Source organism: Eumetopias jubatus, unplaced genomic scaffold, assembly GCF_037043125.1.
Source record: "Eumetopias jubatus isolate StellerSeaLion01/CBP00866 unplaced genomic scaffold, mEumJub1_p1.0 scaffold_15, whole genome shotgun sequence".
Taxonomy (NCBI): domain Eukaryota; kingdom Metazoa; phylum Chordata; class Mammalia; order Carnivora; family Otariidae; genus Eumetopias; species Eumetopias jubatus.
The window spans coordinates 90541599-90565592 of NW_028274821.1; the positions used below are offsets into that span (position 1 = coordinate 90541599).

The 23994-nt window shown below is 42.6% G+C and overlaps 1 protein-coding gene across 1 annotated transcript in view; it reads right to left on the bottom strand.

The window, feature by feature from the left end:
* Positions 1–23994, bottom strand: part of MED27 (mediator complex subunit 27) — a 201931-nt gene that overhangs the window by 61480 nt on the left and 116457 nt on the right. Inside the window, exon 4 of the mRNA XM_028090530.1 lies at positions 10562–10655. Within this exon, the coding sequence (XP_027946331.1) occupies positions 10562–10655 (94 nt within the window). The remainder of the gene's footprint in view (positions 1–10561; positions 10656–23994) is intronic.

Sequence of the window (23994 nt, forward strand, 5' to 3'; positions counted from 1 at the left end):
GGCTTACCAAGAGAATGTGTTGTGATACTTTTTTAATTTTTGCCAGTCTGATAGTGAGAAATGGCACCTCAGTGAGGTTTTAATTTGCTGATGGGAGGGTGAATATCTTTTCCTGCCTTTTGGGGGGGGCATGAATTGTCTGTCTCCCCTCCCCCATTTTCTACCCCATTTTGGGTCTTTTCCCCTTTATTTTTTAAGATTTAAAAAATGACCTTAGGGATGTTAGCTCCGTATCTATGATATATGTTGCAAATATTTCCTCCCAGACTGCCGGTTGCCTTGACTTCACTATGATGTTTTTGGCCACCTAAAAGCTTTTTCCTTTCTATGACTGAAGCCCTGTCGATTTGAGATGCTACCCTTATCTTATGCTAAAGTTTCATACATAGTTGATTCTACCTCTTGCCTATTTTATTCTACTAGCCTGTTTGTCTACGGATAAGCCAATACCACACAGTTTTAATTAGAGAAGCTTTAGAGTATGTTTCAATGCTCAAGAGACAAGTTCTTTTTTGGTGTCTTCCTATCCTCTCTTCCATATGAACTTGAATATCAACTGAAAAAAAAATCTTTTAATGATTGCATTAAATTCATTCATATTTACTGATATATACGGTCTCGACTTAGTCACATAATTACATAGTTATCATGTGTACTATCTCTCTGATGCTTCCTTCCCTGAGTGATGTTGTCTTTGCTTGCTCACTCAGTTATTGATTGATGGATTGTATTCAGGAAGGCTTATATTTTTGTTCTCATGCTGACCCAGTCTGCTTACTTTGTACCTATACATTTTAATGCCTGTAGACTCCCATTTTTCTTAGATAGCATCTCGTTTATCAATTTTTAATGGTGTCCTTCCATGCTCATCTATCACACATACAAAGAGTCTTGCATCAACAACTGAACACATCTCATGCTCACTGTCAGTCCTTAGGCTTGGGCTCCCCACTCAGCTCGTGGGTGGATGTAGTTCATCCTCTGGCAGATTCCACAAGATGGGCTGACCGGCAGAGAATTCTCGTATGTTTACAATGGTTTTTCCGGGCCTTGCTACTTGAAAGACACATATATCCTTGATTCACACTTTCTTTGAAAATGTTGCTCCACTGCTTTGCTTTATGTATTGTTTTTGAGACATCTGATGCCAGTCTAATTCTTTTGCCTTGTAAGTTATTGGATTTTTTTTTTTTTTTTTTTTGCTTAGAAGCTTTGAGGATTTTTTCCTCTTTGAAGTCTGCCAGCATTACTAGAATGTGTCTTAGACTTGACTGTTGCTGGTCAATTTTCCTAAGCATCTGGTGAGCCCTTTTGATGTGCAGATTCAGCCCTTTTTTAACTTAGAAATTTTCTTACAGTCTTACATATTGAGACCATTTGTTCTGTTCTTTCATTTTTCTTCTCCACAGGCTCTGATTATATACATGTTGTTTCTTCTTTGCCTGCCTCTCACTTCAACCACTTCCCCTCCAACCCAGTCTGCTTCTTTGTTTTGGTGTCTGTCTTTCTTCCGGTTGTTTCCCTGCCTTTCCTCCATGTTCTCTATTAAACTTCATGTGATTATCTTCTTCCTCAAACATCTTGAAATTTAGTCTTAATTTCTGAGACAGTTTTATCATTTCTCCCAAGTATACTAAATCCTTTTCATTTCATTTCTGTTCTTAATTTCTGATTCAAGGACTTTTTAAAAAGTCTTTTTCCCCAAATGCTTGAGGATATTAAAACCAGTTCGGAGTACCATATTACATAGTCTTCTTCTGCTTTGTGGTGTTTGTTTCCTTCGGGGTGCAGCATGTCTTCACTTGAGGTGTTTATTTGCTCAACATTTCATTATGAAAAATTTCAAATACCTAAAAAGTCGGAAGAACTGTAGAGTGAACATCCATATTCCCATGAGCTAGATTCTATAATTGTCATTTCATTCTCCTTGCTGTATCACAGATTCATCCATCTATCACAGATTCATCTATCTATTCATTTATCAACCCATCTTATTTTCTTTGATGCATCTGAAAGTTGCAGTCATTAGTATACTTCATCCCTAAACATGTAGGCAAGCACATCTTTAAGTAGAGTTTAACATTTATTTAAAATGTGAGGTAAAATTGGCCTACAGTGAAGTGTATATATCTTTAGTGTATCAGTCTCTGAATTCTGAAAAGTGCATACAGCCACAGAAATCACATCTCTATGAAGATAAAGAACATTTGCCCCACCACAGAATGTTCCTTCATGCCCTTCCCAGTCGATGCCCACCCCATCCCTCCCAGGGGAATACTGTTCTGCTTCTATCCACCTTAATCTTAGCCTGTTCTAGAACTTCATGTAATGCAACTACACAGTATGTCCTCTTCTGTAAGGCATTTTCCCCTCAGCAAAGCTTAACAGTGAGTACACAAGTGATATAGCACACTAGGATTTGTTTGCATTTTCTTTTCTTTCTTTTTTTTTTTTTAATCACACATAGTTTAGAGTGTGGGCATTCTTGGTCTTCTAGTTGTGCTTACTGTGTGGTTTCTGTATTTGCATTTTTGTTTTTCTGTATTGTTTGGAGAATTTGTGCAGAGAATTGCATTTAGACGGCCATCCAGTGTTTCTGATTGTGAACATGTTCAGACACAAAGGAAGAGAGCCTGCTTAATAACTACCCAGATTAAAAAATGATCAAGATTTTGCCGCACCTGCTTTATCTATCCCTCCCTTCTTCTGTTGCAATATTTTAAAGCATACCTCTTATATCAAGTTGTGTCAGCTCTACAAACTTCAGTATCCACCTCTAAAACACAGGCCTTTTGTTTCACGACTGTGAGGTCATTATCACACCTAACAAAATCACCCCAAGTTCCTTGGTATCAGTTGAAATGTAGACCATGTGCAGATCACTTGGATTGCTTAAGAAAATCTTCTCTTACAGTTGGTTTGTTGAATCAGGATCCAAACAAGTTCCACACTGCACATACTGCTGTTGAACCTTTTCAGCATTCTGTCCTCCCTGTTTTTTCCCCGTCACTGACTCTGTTGAAGAAACAGAGCTGTCCTGTATAATGTCTCCCATCCCTTTGCCTTATACTTTTTGACTTTTTTTTTCAAACCTTAAAGTTTTTTTATCACTAATAAATTTCCATTCATATCAATGCCATTGCAACAAACATTTCTGGAACCACCTTTCTGAAATTTAGTTTGATATACTGCTTTGAATATGCTTGATAGTTGAATATACTTCTCCCTGAAGTAGCAGTTCTCAAACATTTTGGTCTTGGGACTTCTCTACACTCTTGAAAATTACTGAGGACCCCAAGGAACTTCTGTTTCTGTGGGATACAGCTACTAATATTTACCATATTAAAAGTAAAACAGAAATGTTTGAAGACTACTGGAGCCAATCAATAGGTGTCAGTGTGATGACATCATCTTATGTGTAGAGGTTCTGGAAAACTCCACTGTGAATGTGTGAGTAAACAGGAGTAAGAAAGGAGAGCGATGTTTTAGTATTGCCATAAAAATCGTTCTGACTTTAGACTTCCTGGAAGGGTCTCTCTGACCCCTTGTTGCCAAACCATTATCGGGAGCTGCTGCCACAAAGAATGGATTTGATCTCTGGAAACAAGTGTCTTTTGGAAACAGGTTTGGTAAACCGATTTTGATGTGTCCAAAATGAAGTAGAACTATAAAAATGGATTTAAAATATTTTTTTAATTTAATTTAGTTAACATATAGTGTATTATTAGTTTCAGAGGTAGAATTTAGTGATTCATCAGTCTTTATAACATCCAGTGCTCATAATATCAAGTGCCCTCCTTAATGCCCATCACTCAGTTACCCCTTGCCCCCATCCACCTCTCCTCCAGCAACCCTCAGTTTCTTTCCTAGAGTTAAGAGTCTCTTACAGTTTGCCTCCCTCTGTTTTTCTCCTATTTTATTTTTCCTTCCCTTCCCCCACCATGTTCATCTGTTTTGTTTCTGAAGTTCCACATATGAGTGAAATCATATGGTATCTGTCTTTCTCTGACTGGCTTATTTTGCTTAGCATAATACCCTCTATTCCGTCCACATCATTGCAAATGGTAAGATTTCATTCTTTCTGATGGCTGAGTAATATTCCACTATACACACACACACACACATATATACACACATACCACATCTTTCTTTATCCATTCATCTGTTGATGGACACCTGGGCTCTTAACATAGTTTGGCTATGTGGACGTTGCTGCTATAAACATTGGGGCATATGTGCCCCTTCGAATCAGTGTTTGCATCCTTTGGATAAATACCTAGTAGTGCAATTGCTGGGTCGTAGGGTAATTCTTTTTTAACTTTTGGAGGAAACTCCATGCTATTTTCCAGAGTGGATATACCAGCTTGCATTCCCACCAACAGTGTAAGAGAGTTCCCCTTTCTGTGCATCCTCACCAACATCTGTTGTTTCCTGACTTGTTCATTTTAGCCATTCTGACTGGTGTGAGGTAGTATCTCATTGTGGTTTTGATTTGTATTTCCCTGATGCCGAGTGATGTTGAGCATTTTTTCATGTGTCTCTTAGCCATTTGTATGTCTTCTTTGGGAAAATGTCTTTTCATGTCTTCTGCCCATTTCTTGACTGGATTTTTAAATAAATCTTATAAAACGGCATAAAAAAAGCATTTAATGAAGAATTCCAATAATGTTCTGTGCTGTGACAAAAAAGCTCACACACAGGTGTAGTTTCCTAAAGCGACTGCTGGGAGTCACAGAACTTCAGCACCGGATGATCTTCAGAAATCTGAAGTTTAACCAAAGTCACCACCTGAATCTTTGTATGTCTGGGAAAGACATGTTTTACTACTTTGGAATTGTTGGTCGGTGTAAATGAGTGCAACCATCTAGGAAAACCCTTTGGCGTTTTCCCAGGCAGTCTGGGTGCCCTAACTCAGGCTTTCTCTGCTTTGGCACTTTGATTTTGGGCTGGATGACCCTTTGAGGTGGGGGCTGCCCTGCTCACTGTAAGATGGCTAGCAGTGGTTCTGGGCTCTACCCCCTACATGCCAGTAGCACTACCGCCCCCCCGAGTTGTGAGAAGTAAAAACGTTTCTAGACTTTACCAAATGTCCCTTGGGAGGCAAAAATCACCCCGGCTGAGAACCACCGCCATAAACCGAGCACTCTGCTCCTAGGAGAAGCTCTGGGAAAAACTTCAGCCCAGGGTCCCAAGGGTATGAACGAGAATGTTCAAAGTAGACTGTTTATAGTATAAAAACCAAAACCAGGAACAAATCAGTGACCACTAATAGAAAAAAGGATAACTAAATTAGTATATATTCATATAATGGAATATTTCATATTAACAAAATGAATAAGGTATAGCTAAACCAACTATTTTAATGATACCAAGTAAAAAAAATGTTGAGTGAAAAAATTAAGTCCCTGAAGACAACATATGATATCTTTTAAAAATATTAATTACAACAGGTAAAATTAAAGAATACATTATTTAAGAATAGATACATACGTGTTAAAGCTTCCTTCGTAGCAGGGCAGGGAAGCAAACGAAGCATGAAGCGAGGGCTGACAGCTCCCTATGGGGCAGAGGCAGGGGACGGAGGGGCTGCTCCCTGGGTGTACAGGCTGCAGATAAATTCTAGCTCTGGGGTTGGGTGGTAGGTTCACAAATGTTCACTATATTATTAAAGAAATATGAAAGGGCCATGCCTAGATCAATGATGACAAGTGTGTCATGAATCAAGGATCATGATCCACACCTAAGGTTAAGATAAAATTTAAAAGACCCCAGCCCTCCACACGGTCTGTGAGTCTGGTCTACCGCGGCGTGGCTTCCGCGGCCTCATCTCCTCCCCTGGATCCCGGCACTCCAGCCACCCTCGCCGCCTTGGTTTTATCCGAACACACCCACTGTCATCCCGCTAGGGTCGTTTGTACCTGTGCTGCCCCTCCCGGACCCATGAGCACCTTGGCCCACTTCCGGCAGGTGCCTACTCATACAGGGCTCCCCTGACCCCCAGCCCCACTCCCATGGCACCTCTCTCTCCCCCCAGCCCCTGCCCTGCTTCCTTCCCCCTTAGCCTTCTCATCTGCCATCATATCATGCAACAACTAGCTGGTGTCCTGTCCATTTCCCATTCCACAACACAGCCTCCACGAGTGCATGGACCTCAGTCAATGCTGAGCAGCATCCACAACCATGCTTTTCTCTCCTGGTGCTCAGAGTATTTACTGAGGGAATGAATAAATGCTTTAGGAACCTAGCTCATGAAACAGTCTGACACCAGAGCTGGGACTTATCAAACAGACTGGACTTCACTGGAACTTCAAGGGTACAAAGGGTTGTAATACTGGTTCTCAAAACGTGCTGCACAGATTACCTGAGGCTTCGGTGGGGCACCTGTGAGATGTGACTCTTGGGCTCTATCCTGGAGCCACAGAATTGGAATTTCTGTGCTGTCTGCCAGGGATGTGCATTTCCCACACACTAGACTGGTGATTCTTGGGTCTACTATAGTTTGAGAACTATGGAACCCAGTGAAAAAATTGAAGCCCAGAATAGTTAAGCTGTTCAACAGTCTTTCCCACTGCGAGAGCTTTTGATGGGGCAAAATGAGATAATGCGTCTGAACGGTTGAAAAAAGATGTGTCATTCAAAAGCAAGGCATGAATATGTTAAAGAGATTAGAGGTTAGTTAAAATTATATTTAGAAAGATTGATAAATGAGTTTTCTCTCTTATAAATCATATAACATAAAGATTATAAAATCTCAAGGTATATTTCAAATATCATGGTTGAGGCTTCATCTTTTTCTTCTTTTCTACATTTGTACACCTAGTGAATCAGTCAAAAATTGTAGATTAATATTTTAAATGCCGAAAGAAGCCAGCTGCTTGTTCTAGTCTCTGACTCAGTTAAGCTCTTACAATATTTTGACTGTTTGAAGAAAATTAATAATGGGATGTTAGGTGGTAGATTAACTGAAACTAAATATCAACATAGCTAGATTTATTTTTGGATGGCTGAGCTCATCCCTTCAAAGAACGGAAACAGGATTTATTATATCATGAGTTATTAACTTACACAAGACCAAAACGGTCCCCTCCACCCCTCAACAGAGCAGAGAGCCAGCCACAGTGTATTTAAAGATTATGTAAGAGGCTGAAACTTTATACTTCCTATCAGCTAGGACTTGGTGTTTACAGGATACAGCTAATTACCTAAGGCTCACAAAGATGCCAGAAGTTAAGGCGAAAACTGTTCTGACAGCTCTGGAATCAGACTAGTACCAATGCTGACTGCCTCTTCCCTGAACAGCGGGTCCCACTGCAGCCAACATGGACAAACTGATATCTATGGGAGAGTAGCATGATTTTATCTGTCATTCACATACTTATGCAACAAACACTCCCTGAGCACCTACTGGTCCTCCCTTCCCTCCTCTAGCTCCCCCTCCCACGCATGCACTATCTGGGGGTCCGCACATGTGAAAGGGATACGTGTATATGCTTCAAGTCAAACGCAGTGCCCAGGCCGGAAGATGGGCACTCCTAATGGTTCTGATGGATTCTGAAGCCCTGATGCCTCCAGCCAACAAAGAAAGGTTGGTTTTTCTTTCGATGAGCCAAGCTGGCCCCAATCCCCTAGAAAAGTACCAAATTACAGCCTCCCTTTTCCCCTTCTACACCGATGTTAGACTGTGGCTCCCAGTTACAGATCTTTGTACATCTGAGGCACTCTGCTGCTGCTTCCCGGCTTGGTGGGGGTGGGGGTGGGGGTCAGAATGGATCACCGCACCTGCCTTTTGTTCACAGAACGCTCTGGAGTTCGGTGACTTTACGTCGTTTTACTACGTATGTGCACAAAGATATCCCCCCACCCCAAGCCGATACTCATACACCCAAACTGGAAGAGCTCTATAACAAGTCAACAGAACGTGCTGATCGCAGATAATCATGCTGCACAGATTAACTGGAGCGTTTCTGGGCCCCCAGAGTGTCCCCAAAGGACCGTCATCCTGCTCTGGACGCCCCTGGAGCTATCCTGGTTTTTGTCCCGAGTGGCAGATCACCTCTACCTTCCAGTCTGTGAGCATCCAGCATCATTAGAAAGCAAAACAAAGACAAAAACCGAACCCTTTTCTTGCTTAAGTTAATCAGAGCAGGGTTCTGTTGACTGCACTCAAGGAAGCCTGGCTGACTCAGGAGATGTCATTTTATTAAAAAGCACAGGTGCAATGTGCGCCTTGTTCAAGGCACATAAAAGGAGATGTCAGCAGAGACTGCTCGTGTGTGTCCTGCTTCACCAGCCTTAACGGTCTGTCCTGGTCAGTCTCGCTCATCTCCTGAAGCTTTCCAGAATACACTGTACTCCAGATGTATACAATCCATTCCAGACTCATCTCCAGAAAACAACACTTCCAACTCTTGCCTACACCTCCCGTGGGGTGCCCTCACTGCCTACGGTGCAGGTCCCAAACATTCTCCACTGAGGTCATGGGGAGCAGCTGCCAAGCAAGGGCAGTAAGGGAGGTGCTGGTCCTGCTCCTCTGCGGGGTGAGCATTCCCTTCAGCCTCAGAGAAGGTGTCTGGGTGGCAGCAGCAAATGGGCCAGAGGTCTGCAACCTAATAAAATGTCATCTTGTAAAAGTAAAAGCCAAATCAAGCAGTTTTGTTAAAAGTATGATTACCCACCCAGCAATCTGATTCTGAATCAGATCTCCTACTGCTATTCCTATAAATATGCACCACCTTATGTGAATTCCTGTGTCACCTAAGGAAGGTAACAGCTAGGCTAGACGCATATAGTGTTCTGAATTAGCCACGCATGGGGGTAAAAATGCATATATAAAATGGGGTTCTTTCCCTGAATTAAGCCCCTAAACTCCCTCATCGGTTAAAACAGCTGCTCCATGGGAAAGCAGACAGGGCTGACAGGTCATCATGAAATAAAAGCCCGCTTTCTCAGGTGGAAGTAACTCTAATATCTTAGACCTGTTTACCTATGATCCTGTTCCCTCTGCTCATTCCCTTCAATGCCAAATCCCTACCTCCATCATGAAATGGAAGCTCAATGACCCAGAAATAATTTGAACAAACCTATTTCACTGAGGATGCTCTCATTTTTATCTTCATTAACTCCTTGGTTCCTGTCAGGTATGCTGAAAGCAGGATTTATGTTTTAGCTGCTGGGCCTGGAGGATCTTAAAATTTAGACAATTTCTACATTTAACTGAGGCAAAAGATAGTGCATGTTTTGTAGACAGATACAAATTGTTTTCTTTTTCTATTAAAAGAACGCTGTATTAACTCATTCACTGTACTTTTTAACGGAAAGAATTTAAAGTAGCACGATACCCAATGTGCACTAATTTTTTCTCACAAAAGAAACAGCACCCATTTAATAAGCCCACATCTCTTCCTTTCTTAAGAGAAAACCACACATGCACGCACACAGCAAGCCTGTTCTCCTCAGGTGAACAGCTGGAGGGAATCGTAGCTCATCCTGGGTGACTGGCCCTTTATAAGATTCTGCAAAAGTAAAACGCTAAAGTATAGGGAGTTCACAAGAGGCCCCAAAGCAGCAACAGCTGACAAGACACAAAAAACACTCAATCCTGAAGCTCACCTCCCTGATGCCCATGAAGAACCATCACTCTTGATTCGATTAATTCTGCTTTTTGTAAAATGTGGTGGGTCCTCAAAATCTGTGTTCAGAGAAGTATTCTTCAAGCACACATTATCACAGAGTGCTGGAAAAGCTTCACATCCCTGAGGCCTCTATGCCTTTCTAATTACTAATAAAACTTAGCATTTCTATTCCACTATATTTCCCAATCACACCTGTCTTTGGTGAATTCATGCAAATGCAAACATCAGCGGTGAGGATGTGAGGCCAACATGCTCAGAGCAACTCAAAATCAGAAACAACAAAATTGGAAATCATCAGCGATAAAGTCTCAGAACACTTCTTCAAATACATAATGGATTTTATAGGCGATTTTCCACAGAACCTGGTTCTATTTTTTTTTAATTTTATTTCTTTATTTACGGGGGGGGGGCACGAGTGAGCAGGGGAGGGGCAGAGGGAGAGAGAGAATCTCAAGCAGACTCTGTGCTGAGTGTGGAACCCGACACTGGACTCCATCTCACGACCCATGAGATCATGACCTGAGCCGAAATCAAGAGTCGGATGCTCAACCGACTAAACCACCCAGGCACCCTGAACCTGGTTCTATTTTAAAATGGTGTTTTTCTTAGCAGGATCCAATAGTTGGGCATTTCTTTGAGACAATATAAAAGATTCACCAAAACATCCTGAACTGACTTACAGGTGGAATGGTTTTACAGTATATTTCCTCTCTAGGTCATTCTTATATGGGCTCTGCAATTTCGTTCAAAAGCCAAGTTTCAATGTGCAGAATTTTGAAACTACAGGATACCAGTGAAAAGAAATATGCTATTCACCATCAAACCGGGATTTAGTCTCCATTCTTTAGATCCTACGACACAGAGCCAGAGACAATCTTGAGGCTAGTGTTCTTCCACATGGTCCTACAGACAGGTCAAGCAAAACTTACCAGAAGCATTGCTGATGTGCCATTGGGCCTGGATAAGTGGATGGACATTTCAGGAAACATCCTGTCAATGCGGCTGATCACATCATCAACATACCTAAGTGGGAAAAAGAAATGCACACATATGAACTGGAACCTTAGTCAAAGAAACACAAATCTACAGTGTACTAAAGACTTCTCTCTTCAGCTGTTTATCAATGCAATATAGCAATATAGTCAAGAAGGCAAATGGGATTCATGTCTTTTTACAAAAAATACTACTCCCTCATTCCTCCTTTTGCCTTTCAGGGCCAACCAGTTTTTAGGCTTTCTTCTGGTATTTACCTCCATATTTCCACATGATATGTTTCTAATGCTAGTTCTTGCTTTTTCATTTCATTTTTTTAAGCTTTTATTTAAATTCTGGTTAGTTAACATACAGTGTAATATCACTTTCAGTTGTACAATATAGTGATCCAACAATTCTGTACAACATCCGGTGCTCCTCACAACAAGAACATTCCTGAATCCCCACCACCTATTTCACCCATCCCCCCATCCATCTCCCCTCTGGTGACCAGCAGTGTATTCTCTATAGTTAGCAGTCTTTTTTTTTTTTTTGGTTTGTTCTCCTCTCTTCCCACCCCCCCTTTGCTCATTTGTTTTATTTCTTAAATTCCACATTTAAGTGAAATCATATGGTATTTGTCTTTCTCTGGCTTACTTCACTTGGCATAATACTCTCTAGCTTCATTCATGTAGCTGCAAATGGCAAGATTTCATTCTTTTTTACATCTGAATAATATTCCTGTGTGTGTGTGCATACGTGCATTTTTTCCTTTAACCATTCTTTATCTGTTCATCAACTGATGGATACTTGGGCTGCTTCCATAAATTTGGCTATTGTAAATAATGCTGCTACAAACATTGGGGTGCATGTATTCCTTTGAATTAGTATTTTTATATTCTTTGGGTAAATACTTAGTAGTGAGATTACTGGATTATAGGATAGTTCTATTTTTAACTTTCTGAGGGACCTCCATACTGTTTTCCAGAGTTGCTGCACCAGTTTACATTCCCACCAACAGTGCAAGAGGGTTCCCCTTTCTCCACATCCTCGCCAACACCTGTTGTTTCCTGTGTTATTGATTTTGGCCATTCTGACAGATGTGAGATGATATCTCATTGTAGTTTTGATTTGTATTTCCCTGATGATCAGTGATGTTGAGCATCTTTTTATATGTCTGTTGGCCATCTGTATGTCTTCTCTGGAAAAATGTCTATTAATGTCTTCTGCCCATTTTTAAATTGGGTTATTCCTTTTCTGGGTGTTGAGTTTATAAGTTCTCTATATATTTTGGTTACTCACCCTTTAGTGGATGTCATTTGCAAATATCTTCTTCCATTCCATAGGTTACCTTTTAGTTTTGTTGACTATTTCTTTTGATTGTGCAGAAGCTTTTTATTTTGATGTAGTCCCAGTAGTTTATTTTTGCTTTGGTCTTCCTTCCTTCAGGAGACCTATCTAGAAAAAAGACAGCTGATGTCAAAGAAATTACTGTTTATGCTTTCTTCGAGGACTTTTATGGTTTCAGGTCTCACATTTAGGTCTTTAATACATTTTGAATTTACTTTTGTGTATGGTGAGGAGAATGGTCCCCGTTTCATTCTTTTGCATGTCGCTGTCCAGTTTTCCCAACACCATTTGTTGAAGAGACAGTCTTTTCCTCATTGGATATTCTTTCCTGCTTTGTCGAAGATTAATTCACCATTATAATGTGGGTTCATTTCTGAATTTTCTATTCTGTTTCATTGATCTTCGTGTCTATTTTTGTGCCAGTACCATACTGTTCTGATTACTGTGGCTTTGGAATAGAACCTGAAGTCTGGAATTGTGATGCCTCTAGCTTTGCTCTTCTTTTTCAAGATTGCTTTGGCTTTTTGGGGTCTTTTGTGGTTCCATATACATTTTAGAATTGTTTGTTCTAGTTCAGTGAAAAATGCTGTTGGTATTTTGATAGGGGTTGCATTAAATGTGTAGATTGCTTAAGGTAGTATAGATGTTTTAAGAATATTTGTTCTTCTAATCCATGAACATGGAATGGTTTTCCACTTCTTGGTGTCATCTTCAATTTCTTTCATCAGTGTTTTATAGCTTTCAGAGTACATAGGGTTTCCCCTCTTCAGCTAGGTTTATTCCTAGGTATCTTACTGTTTTTGGTGCAACTGTAAATGGGATTGATGCCTTCATTTCTTTTTCTGCTGCTCCATTCCTGGTATATGGAAATACAACAGATTTCTGTACACTGATTTTGTATCCTGCAACTTTATTGAATTTGTGTATCAGTTCTAGCAGTTTTTTGCTGGAGTCTTTCAGGTTTTCTATATATAGTATCATGTCATCTGCAAATAGTGAAAGTTTTACTTCTTCCTTACTGATTTGGGTACCTTTTCTTTTTGTTGTCTTATTGCTGTGGCTAGGATGCTTTTTCATTTTAAGCATGACTTAGTGACTTTCTTCTATAGGAGATCAGAATTTAGCTGCCACCATCTTGGCCACTGGGCTCCGATGCAGAGGCTCCTCCCTCTGCCTTTCTGGTCTAGGGACAGCAACAGCTTCCTGTTGCTGCTCATCTCTGGTAGCCTCGCTGTCTCCTGTTTGGCTTCTCACCTCAATCACCTACATAACCAATTCCCTGGATTAAATTCTCTTGGTTTCAAATGCCTGAATTCCTATTTTCCTGGCTGGACTCTAATTCAAGTAATATCATAATTTTTGCTTAAGTCAGTATTTGGTGTGTACATTCTAAAATCTCTGCATATATATTAAAAAAAAATTTTTTTTTGAGAGAGAGAAAGAATCCTGAGCAGGCTCCATGCCCAGCATGAAGCTGAATGCAGGGTTTGATTGTATGACCGTGAGATCATGACCCGAGCTGAAATCAACAGTTGGACACTCAAGTGACTGTGCCCCAAATCTCTGTGTGTATTTTAAGTAGCAGAGCCACACAGGAGCTCATGAGTACATACATTTATTTGCACAACTTTCTGTTTTGCCTTGATTTTCACTTGGTTAGTTTTCTATGTGCCTACTACAATGTTATCCCTGAACTCTCTATCCGACTCTAAAACTTCTCTCACTACAGTCAGACATACCAGGCAATCTGTCAGTTCCGTTTTTTCCCGGACACATTCCTCTAAAAGAGAGTCTTCTCTTTTTCTGGCCCAAATGGAACTTAACTCTCTTAAGGTTTAATAATCACCGACACATTAAATACTTAGCATGGTGTCTGGCACATACTAAGGACCGGGAAATTACAAATACTCTCACGGGGACATCAGGGGCCTGCTCTGCAGAAATGCCCTCTCTTAGCAGGATGAATTCTCCCCACCAGTGGAGGCTCACTGTGATGATGCCAACCTACAGCACCAACAGAGCTGGGTCTGGCTCACATCCTTTGAGAATAAAATCATACCAGCATTTGTGCTTACCACCCAATCACACTGGGGATGTATAATACAATAGCTGAGATGCAAAACTATCTATTAAGGGTTTTGTATTGGATTTCATATCCATTGGATATGATAAATTAAATTACATATCCATTAGATCAGGGACATATAAAAGCTATGTTCTCTTGGGGGAAGAGGGAGAGTAACTCTCTACTCACAGCATGAAGATTTCAGTTCAAAACCAGGGGCTCACAAGAGATAGCAGACAACACAGTGCCATTTGTTAAAAAGTGAACACCAATGTGTCAGTCATGAAAGTCAGGGAATAATCGTACTGATAAACCGGTCAGGTTTTCCTTAGAGAATGTCTTGTACAGTTTCAGACTTGGAGCTGAAGGGAGGGAAAACCACAGGGGGCCCAGTCGTAAGTAATAAGGACAGTAAGCAGACTGGAGCAGCGGTATGTGAAAAAAGGGGGTGTGGAAGGCCACTTGCTCCTGGGAAAGGGGGTTGACGGGAGACTGCCATCTTTCAAGGGTGTGAGCGGCTTTTAGGAATTCAGTACCAAACAGCTCTCTCCCACCTCTAGAAAGGACCGTAAGATAAGGGCAAGGCCTTAAAAAGTGAACTAGCTCAGAAAGAATGAGAAGTATTTCTTAAAAGCAAGGCCCAAATGCTGTTGATTTTTTTTAAGATTTTATTTTTTTAAGTAATCTCTATGTAGACCCAATGTGGGGCTCAAACTCACAACCCCAAGATCAAGAGTCATGTGCTGCACTGACTGAGCCAGCCAGGTGCTCCCCCAACACCATTCTGTTCATCTTTTTAAAAAAAGATTTTATTTATTTATGAGAGAGAGAGAGAGAGAGAGAGAATGCATGTGTGCGAACCGGGGGAGAAGCAGAGGGAGAGGGACAAGCAGGCTCTACACTCAGCATAGACCCCAACGTGGGGTTCAATCCCACCACCCTGAGATCATGACCTGAGCCGAAATCAAGAGTCAGACGCTTAACCAACTGAGCCAGCCAGGCATCCCCTCCCATTCTGTTGCTTTTTAAAATGGCTGAAGAAACAACCTTTCCTGGATGGTAAGGAACAGACCAAGACATCACACGTCATCTCGCACAGTCCCCTTCTAGATTTATAGCTTCATGATACAACCTTGGCTTTAGGCATAAACGCTACAAACGGGTAAAAAGATGAAGGAAGGAGGAAGCAAACTCATGTTTCACCACTGCCTGATGTTTTTTGAAATGGTGGAAGACACATGGCAAACTTCATGTCAAAAGTATACAGCAAGTCACTGGAAAGATTTCTGCATTTACATACTTATTTTTTAAATCTGTATGTATGGTTGAAAGCCAGTTACTTCAGATTCAGCATGAAGCAAAAATCCACTGTCCTGTGTGATTGGAGGTCACTGCTAAGTATATGCTAATGAGGAGGGGGTGGGCAATGTCTTCGGAACCAATCCTCAATCAATAATCATCGTAACTCTCGACAGGAGAATGCAAATGAATAAGCGGGACCTCAGTACAAAGGTAACATCATAATTTGCTCTCCCTTGTACCTTTCACCTTGAAGGTTTCAAAATGCTTTTGGAAAACCTGTCTCTTTAGTAGGCTAGGGAAATAGGGGAATGAGTAGGTTACCCGATGATTCCAGAAACCAAGCTCTGCATGTGGATTTCTAGGATTCCACGCCAACTACCTGACTTTGCTGGCTTTTTAGTGAGGGCCAGAGTTCTAAACAGGCAGACAGCAAATGTCCCCTGCCGCTTCTGGATTCCTTTATTTATGAGATCTGTCAACACAGGACAGTGGAGAGGTCTGGGGTGGCACGTTTGGTTTCCTCCCCCATCAGGGATCTCAGATGAAGCTCAGCAAACTCAATCCAAAGATTTTATGAAGCAAAAATGAATCTCAAGGAGACTGTTTTTCATTCACACGCCTAACATAAAGGAGATGCAAATTTTCTTTTTACAGGTGACATTATGTATTTGCCAAAAAGAGAAAGAGAGAAAGTCAGCTGTGTTTTTAACTGAGGAAAACAATGTCTAAATCCTAGAAGCAAAAATCAGAACATTTCATTTTCAGATATACCCAACCTTTAAAACGCAAATCCACCACTAGTCACTTGACAGAAATAAGGAAAGCTAGGAACGTCAAATTATAAAGCCGGATGGCAGGGGAGGTGGTCTTTGCCGTACCACCTCCTTGGCGGCACTTCTAGGGATGCTGCCTCCCGAGCCCACGAGCTCGCCAGGGTCTGCACAGAGCTCGGCAGCGTGTCACGTCCCACTTTGAGTACAGGGCTGAGGACAGGTAGGAACAGCGTGCTCTCCTCCTACACGTCCACCATATGCTCCACTCCGTCCTGTGGCAGGATCAAATTCCTTTAATTTTTACCTTTGGAATATAGGCAAACAAGCAGTAACACAGCAGTGGTGACTAGTTTACACTTGAGCAGACGCGGCGCGGAAAGACATTAATTTAGTGCCAAATTGAGCAGTGAGTCACAATTTGCACATATCTGTCAACCTGTTAAGAGGGTAATAACTTGGAAAGATTGCTGTTCCTATTTACATTACAGAGGCCTTTCGAAACGGTGAGCTGCTGGAAGCTCTCCTTCCAGAGCACTCGGGCAATAAGCTGGCTTATGGTCCAAGAATTGGACTAGAAATACAAACTCCTAGAAATCACAGGTTCAGATCAAGGTGTGGTTCAGAACTTCAATATTTTCAGGGAGAAAGTTAACTTTAGCAATGAGAGAATCCAATTTCCCTGTTCTGCTCCCCAGTTGCAGTCAGACTCTCCAATTTTCCCCAGTGCAATCCAACCAATTCTCAAGGTTTGTAAAGGCTTCCTTAGGACTAAGCTTCCGTCTCCACGACTTCAACATCTTGGCAGCATCAGAAATGATCACGCCATTCTCAGATTTCTAACATTAATTTTTGAAGCCTTATAAGTGTTGTTCTTTCTGATTGTCTTCAAGTAGCTTGGCCTGCTCCTTTCAATGTCCTTATTCAGAGAATTAAGAAACGCCAGGCACTCAGAGGTCCTCTTATCAGAGGACCAGTCAATCCAGGAATGAGAAGCATCTCCAAGAGGCGGCTCCCCCTATCACATCTCACAAGGCAGCCCTTGGACTGCTGGACCGCCACCCCAGCATCTCCACTTCCTTACCCCACTGCAGCCTCGTGGAATGACACACAAACACTGCCTCCAAAACCTCAAGGCTTTCTGCAAACACATAAAAGACTATCAGGTTTTCCAATTTCTTTTATCGGCATGTTTTAATCTTCCTGGGTCACAGAACTCTCTAGGAAGGTACTGAAAATTAAAATGCACATCTGTACAGCATTTTACATATAGCTGTTTGCAGTTCATAGGCTCCTTAAAGTCCATTCCTGAACCCCAAATTCAGAATAACTGCTCTAGACCTGTTTTGGAATGGAGGTATCTGGTTTTCTTCTTTGTTCTTTTCTGAATAGTTTTATTTTTCAACAAAGCTGCCTTCATTTGAGAAATAAGTTTGTACTTGCTGCAGCCTAGAAGTGAACACCCTGAAGTAATACAGGGGTACGATGACTGGATCAGTTCTCATAATCTTAAAATCATGCTTCCATGATGGAGTCCAAGGTTAGTTTTTGTTTGTTTGCTTATGTTTAAACACCTAACTCTCACTGACTCCAATGAAGTCAAGGACCTGCTTCTGTGACCTTAGAGGTCACCCGAGAGCAACTAACCATCTCTGCCCTCCAAAGTCGCATCACCTGTGCTTTCCAGAAGCTCCTTGCTTGTATCAAGAAAGAGGTCCCTGCTTTCTGCATCACTGCTTAAGACACGGCTTGGTGGTGAGCTTAAGTCTCGAGTGCTGAGGGGGCCGAGGAGGCTCCTATTGCTCCAGCCTCAGCTGGCCTCCTCTTCCACGACCCTGAGCAGGCTTGCACTTTTACCTTGCACGCTGTGCACAATCCGCATTCTCCGCCTGGAAGTCTTTCCACAACCACTTCTGCTTCCGTGCCCAGGTTAGTCCAGCTCACGCTTCAAGTCTTTGGTTCCCAGCTTAAAAGACACTTTCTCAGGGAGCCTTCCCGGGCCCTCCCCCTCAGCCCCCATCAGTCAGTGTGCCCTACACCTCACTTCTATGGCACTTCTAATTCTCTTTGTGGCTCCCATCCCAGTTTAATTAAGCAATTTTTCTAGTGATTATTTGCTTAGTGCCTGTCTGCCTGAAAGGATTCTCTGTGGGCCGGGATGGCTGCTTTATTCAATGCTGAAGCCCAGCACCTTTGCCGGGGTGCCTGGTACCCACTAGATGCTCCTTAAATATTTGCTGAATGAGTAGACAGGACATTAAAATTAAGCCAAGACCCAGGCCAGGCAGGGAGGACACAAGTAAAATGCAAAGTTGTCTGTCACGGACGAAGATCGGAGGTGCTGTAAAGGGCATTACATTCACCACCAAAAGGCACAAACAACAGCAACCAGAGAGCACTACAGACAAACCTCAAAGAAAGCAGGAGAGATTCTTCAAAAGTCTTACAGCTTCATATGCAGCTACAAAATCCCTGCATCTGTTTTAGTAGAAGCTCAATGCCTCTTAGAAGCAAGAGCCTTCTAAAGGAGTGCGCTGTGTTACTGACGTACCGGTTTTAAAATGTTGCTTTTAACGAACTAATTAATTCTGCAAAACATTAGTATAAAGATGCGTGCTACCAAATTGGGATTACAATACCAAAATGATAACAAAACTGAATGTGGAAGACATTTCTAAAGATACCAGTTTTGCAAAACATTAATTTTCTACTCCACACGTTAAAATATATTGCAAACTATTTGTTATTAAAAGCCTTAAAATAATTCGCTGGACAGATGGCTTGGTTCTCTAAAGTCTGACCCCTCCTCAAAAGAAAAAAAAGAAAAAACACAAACCCAACCAACAAACCTGGACTCCAGCCAGCGATCCCATGTTAGTGAGATGTTTAGCAGCTCAAACCAGATTTAAATAGCATCTACCCCACACAGTGTGTATGACACATGCTGTTCATTTCCCCCACCCATACAAAATCTGAAAGTTACGGGTGCATATATTAATAAACCACCTTTTTAGGGAGAGGGTAATGCCCAGCAGCTATCAAAAAAAGACAACCATTTGCATGCTCTGAAAATGATTCAAGATTTTCCTCCACACCTGTCCAGAATGAGTCCAAGAGGACTGCCAGTGGGTGGGAACAGAAGGGGGCTTGTTTAATTCCTCCACGAGAATGAGACTGCCTGAGACTCAACAATCGGTCTCAATATATGCTGAAGAAAGAAGACAGGAAACCTAGGTCCAACTTCTCAGATTTGTTAAGATATTTGTATCATGTCTGTGAAAGCCTTCCAGTTATTCTCTCAAGAAAATGAAAAGTATTTTCTCAACTGTACATGAAAAGGCAAGACTAGATGTATCACAGATGGGAACAAGAGCGTTTGCTTAGGTTTCTGCTCCATCTTTTAGTACACTGCTTTGCTCTCCCTGCCCACAATGCTAATTGTGCTATTACTCTTCTAAGGAAAGACACTCAAAACTTCACAATTTCTTTATGGAAACTCAACACCTAAGCAGAGAGGGCTGTCAAGATTAGGAAGAGCTACTTCCTCAGAGTGAAATGGAGGCCAGGTCAGAGAAGTGGAAGGGAGCTTTCCCCTGTTCTCTCCTTAGCAGCTTATTCAACTATGTGAATACGTTACCTGAACAAATGCAGGAGAACCACCACAGCAAGCAAACAAAAGCTATCCTACATTTCCTCAAGCTGAAACCAAGGCACAAAGACCCATCACATACAGAAACACAGAAATGAACCTGCCTGCCTTCCTTCTTCCGGGGCTGGGGCCACGCAGCCTAGTAAATTCACAGGTGTGCATGAACTAGAACACAAGGCAAATACCATCTAAACCAGAACTCTTCTTCCACATGATTTAGAGAGGTCATGCATTGTAAACTATCCCTATTAGATCTATTAATACATACTTACTGGGTGCCCATAGTGCTCGACAATGACTGTGTTCAGGAAATGCTATTAAACCCTCAGGACAGGAAACAGTGGAATGAGCTGCCCAAGAAGGCCTTCTGTGAGCGCAGGATGGCTGCAGGGATGGCTCTGGCCTGTGCTTTCTGCTGCAGAGTCAGGATGAGCAGGAAAGCAGGTATTGCTTTCCAGGTTTCAAAGCACTTCTGCATTCCTTATCGCATTTATTTGCTCAGCAACTCTGGGAAGTAAGAAAGGCGAGTCCAAAATTCCCGTTTTATAAATGACAGAAGAAAGAAAGTTAAGCAACTTGCCCAAGGGAGCAGCACAGCCGAGCAGCCGAGCTGAGCCCAGAACCCACGTCTGATGCCCCACTTTAGGGCTTCCTTGCACACCACAGTGCTCTCGTCAGGCCTGTAAGGATTCCGCAGAAAAAGTATATTTCACTTGTGTCATTCCCCCAACTTTTTATATAACAACAGAGAAATTTTAGGAGCATATTAACAAAATGAAATCAATTTATGATTTCCTTTTTTCCCAGTCATCCAGGAAATATTCATTCAGTGCCTAAGTGAGCCAGGGACAGAACACTGAGTAAGGTGGACTCCATCCTCACGGGGCTTACACTTCACTTGCTGACAAGCCATCTTCCGTCAAGGCCACAGGCTGATCTCCAGAAAAACAGGACAACTAAGTTAAATTTCCTTCCATTCTCCTGTTGGGTTTTTGACATGGCAACTCTCAATTAATGTGCAAAAATGTCAGGTAACAAGAAGGGGTGAAATACTTGTACATTTTATATTAATGATTAAACATTCAGATATCTGTGGGCCCCCGTGTTTCCTAAAACATTTAAACAATGTATTAAGCTTAGGAAAGAATTATAATTTCACTCAACATCTACCTCCTCTACAAGCCCTTACATGTTAGAGAGAGAGAGAGAAAACCCAAACAAGAAAAAAACCCAAACAAGAAAAAAAACCATATTGAGCTTTCCAGCAACACCAATTAGCAATAGTTACTAACTCAGTCCTCTCCAGTCAGATCTGGTGAAATGACACTTGGAGCTCAGATGGGCAGTGAGGCATGGGTGAACAACTCACACTGTGAGAAAGCACCCCGGGGCCTCTGACTTTCAACCAGGGAGCTGGTCAGGACAGACGATGCCCACTGGAAAGCTATACCCCTTCCCAAATTCCCACAGCTTTCTTTCCCAGCCTGGGTTGCAGCTGAGGCCTGGTTTACTAAGTGCAGACTGGCCTGTTCACGTTTGGCACTTCATGGCAATGCTTTCACGTGGTGACCACGTTCCACTAATTCAGAATTTGCTGCTCACGAGTAGGACCAGATTTTGTTCCTATCTGACTTTTAGTGTCCCTGAGAACATACATGGTAGATCTCACAAAGAGAAATGCCAAAGACAATGCAGATAATCGCTGAACGCCTAACTTGTTCCAACCATAACAATACATTAAGCAAATGCAGAAATGGCCAGAAACAGCCAACACATTTCAGGAAAACACAAAACTCTTCCCCACCCCTCCTCCTGGGACAAATATGCTTGTATGACACAAGTTTTACTTTCACTCATCAGGCCATCACTCCTTGAGGAGAGTCTGAGGCCCACCCGTCTCCAGTCCCTGGATGATTTTGCACTTAATACACATTTCATAAGCATTCCACAGACGGGACTGGGTTAACCAGACTGGATCAAGACTAAATAAAAAATAAAGAGTCAGCAAAACCCTGTTTTGTAATTGTTCCTTTTATAAAAAGTAACAAATTCTAAACCAGAAAATACCACCCACCAGTTTGTAGACACAGTGAGGTTGTCTCTTTCTGCTCCCTTTCTGCCAGCAGCTGGGTTAGAAGGCCTACTCGATGACAACAAATGGAAAGTAATGGAACCCAAAGCACATCTTCCTGGATAGGGTCTCTCAAGGGGCACTCAGGGGGCTTTCCCACACATGGCTGCCTGGAGCACTCGCTGCCTGACTCCTCATCCCTAATCTGACCCCCTCTGTTTCTCTGCTGCCCCAAACCTTCAGCAGAAGACCCCTCATGAACGACGGCCTTCATAGTACATTCCACAGTCTCTTGCACACATCTGGTACACTGACTGTTTCAGGTATACCTTTCCTACCAGACGGAAAACTCCACAAAAGGGAGGCACAGTCTGTCTTGTTCCTTGCCGCCAGCCCCCGGTACACTGTCCAGCGCACACAGCGAGCTCTCCACGGACACCTGCCTGCATGGAGACTCCTCGCAAGTGTCCGCAGCAGAGCAGAGCCTGAGGCCAGGGCTTAGGAATCCCATGGACCCTGACACTCACCATCTCACTCTGCCCTCATCCCAAATTACTTAAGGCTCTCCAAGCTTCGGTTTCCTCCTCTGTAACATAAAGATAAAAGCGTCACCTTCTCCATGCGGTCACTGTGGGAATTAAATGAGAATGGAGCACATACAGCACTTGGCAGAAAATAAGCAGTTAGCAACATCAGCTGTTCCTTTTATATGTACAAATACTGCCTTTTTCTCCAGAAACTTTTGCTTGAGTCTGGAGGGATAAAAGTCCCAGCCAAGTCAACCCCCAGACTAAAAACTGCTTGAAGAATAAGCATTAAAGGTAGGGAATGCTCTTCCTGGTGTCCTGCTCATTTTTAAACACATGACTACATTGTAGTTAGCAAGGAGAGGTCTTTTCATTATTTTCGAAGGAAGGCAGACAGGAGAGAGGGAAAACTGTTGCTCATCCGGGAACAGGGCTTAGTAAGGAAGTGGGATGGAGTGCCTAGATCTGGCTTCAAGAACGGGATCGAGACTGGATACCTTTCCTGCCCCTCCACATCGCCCTTCCCCCTTCTTCCACTCTGTGCTGTGCGCCAGGAGGCTGACTTACACACAGGCTCCGTCGACAAGCCTTCTAAACTCTGGCTTCCAGTTGGGTGGCCGATAGGAGACACCCCCCATCCGGCACAAGTCTGAGCAGCAGAGGGTAATGAGGACTTAGACTGGGTGGTGGCACAAGTCGGCTAGGCCTGCTCACTTAGATTTTGTTTCCAGCTGCAGGGGGGCAGTAATAGCTGCATTTTGTGTTCCCTGTTTCTCCAAACCCCCTGCCCTCCTACCTTACATAAACATAAAGGGCATGGGGTGGGATAAGACCAAAGAGACATTCTCCCTTCCAGACCAACCTTCTCCTCAGTGTTCGTTGCCCTGACCAGCTGAGCCATGTGGACCTCCACAACGGGCTCCTTTCCCGCTGGCTTCTAGATGGGTTTGGTGGAAGGGAGGCATGGACAGGCGATGTGGAAGGTAGAAGGCAGGGGCGGTGAGGGCAGATACTCTGCCGACACAGTCACCAGGAACGGGTAGCATCCCTCCTCACCGCTCTAACCCGGGCTTCCTGTAAGCACAGCCTTCAGGCAAGAGCTAGCCGGAGGGACTGCACTACTCCCTGCGGTTCCCCGACACCCGCCTGCACCTTTGCTAACAGTCTTCTATAAAGTCTCAAACTGCAAATAGTCCCCTTGTTAGAGTTTCCTCCCAGGACAGTAGAAGACTCTTCTCAAGTAAAATGTACGACATTAAAATCAGCCCGGCAATTTCCTCACTAGAATAAGAAAAATGGTAAACTGAAAAACAGTCAAATTAATTGAGGGTAATGGTGATATGAAAAGTCTAAACTGGTAATAAAAAAAAACTTTACAGAGCCTCTGCTTACTACTTAATTCAACATCATTCATTCAACAAATATTTTCTGGAGTGTTTTAACAGTGGCTATGGGTCGTTTCAAATGCACGGCATTCAGACAGAATAAAGGAACCACAATGAAAGGACTGCCCCCCGAGAAACGGGGGTCCCAGTCTCACCTTCTGCCCCTCCCCTCATTCCCTCTTTCTTCGTAAAGGGACGAGTGCCTCTAAGCCACAGGCAGAGAGCATTCCTTCTAGGACCACTGCAAGTACTAGTTTGCTTCCTCTCTCTC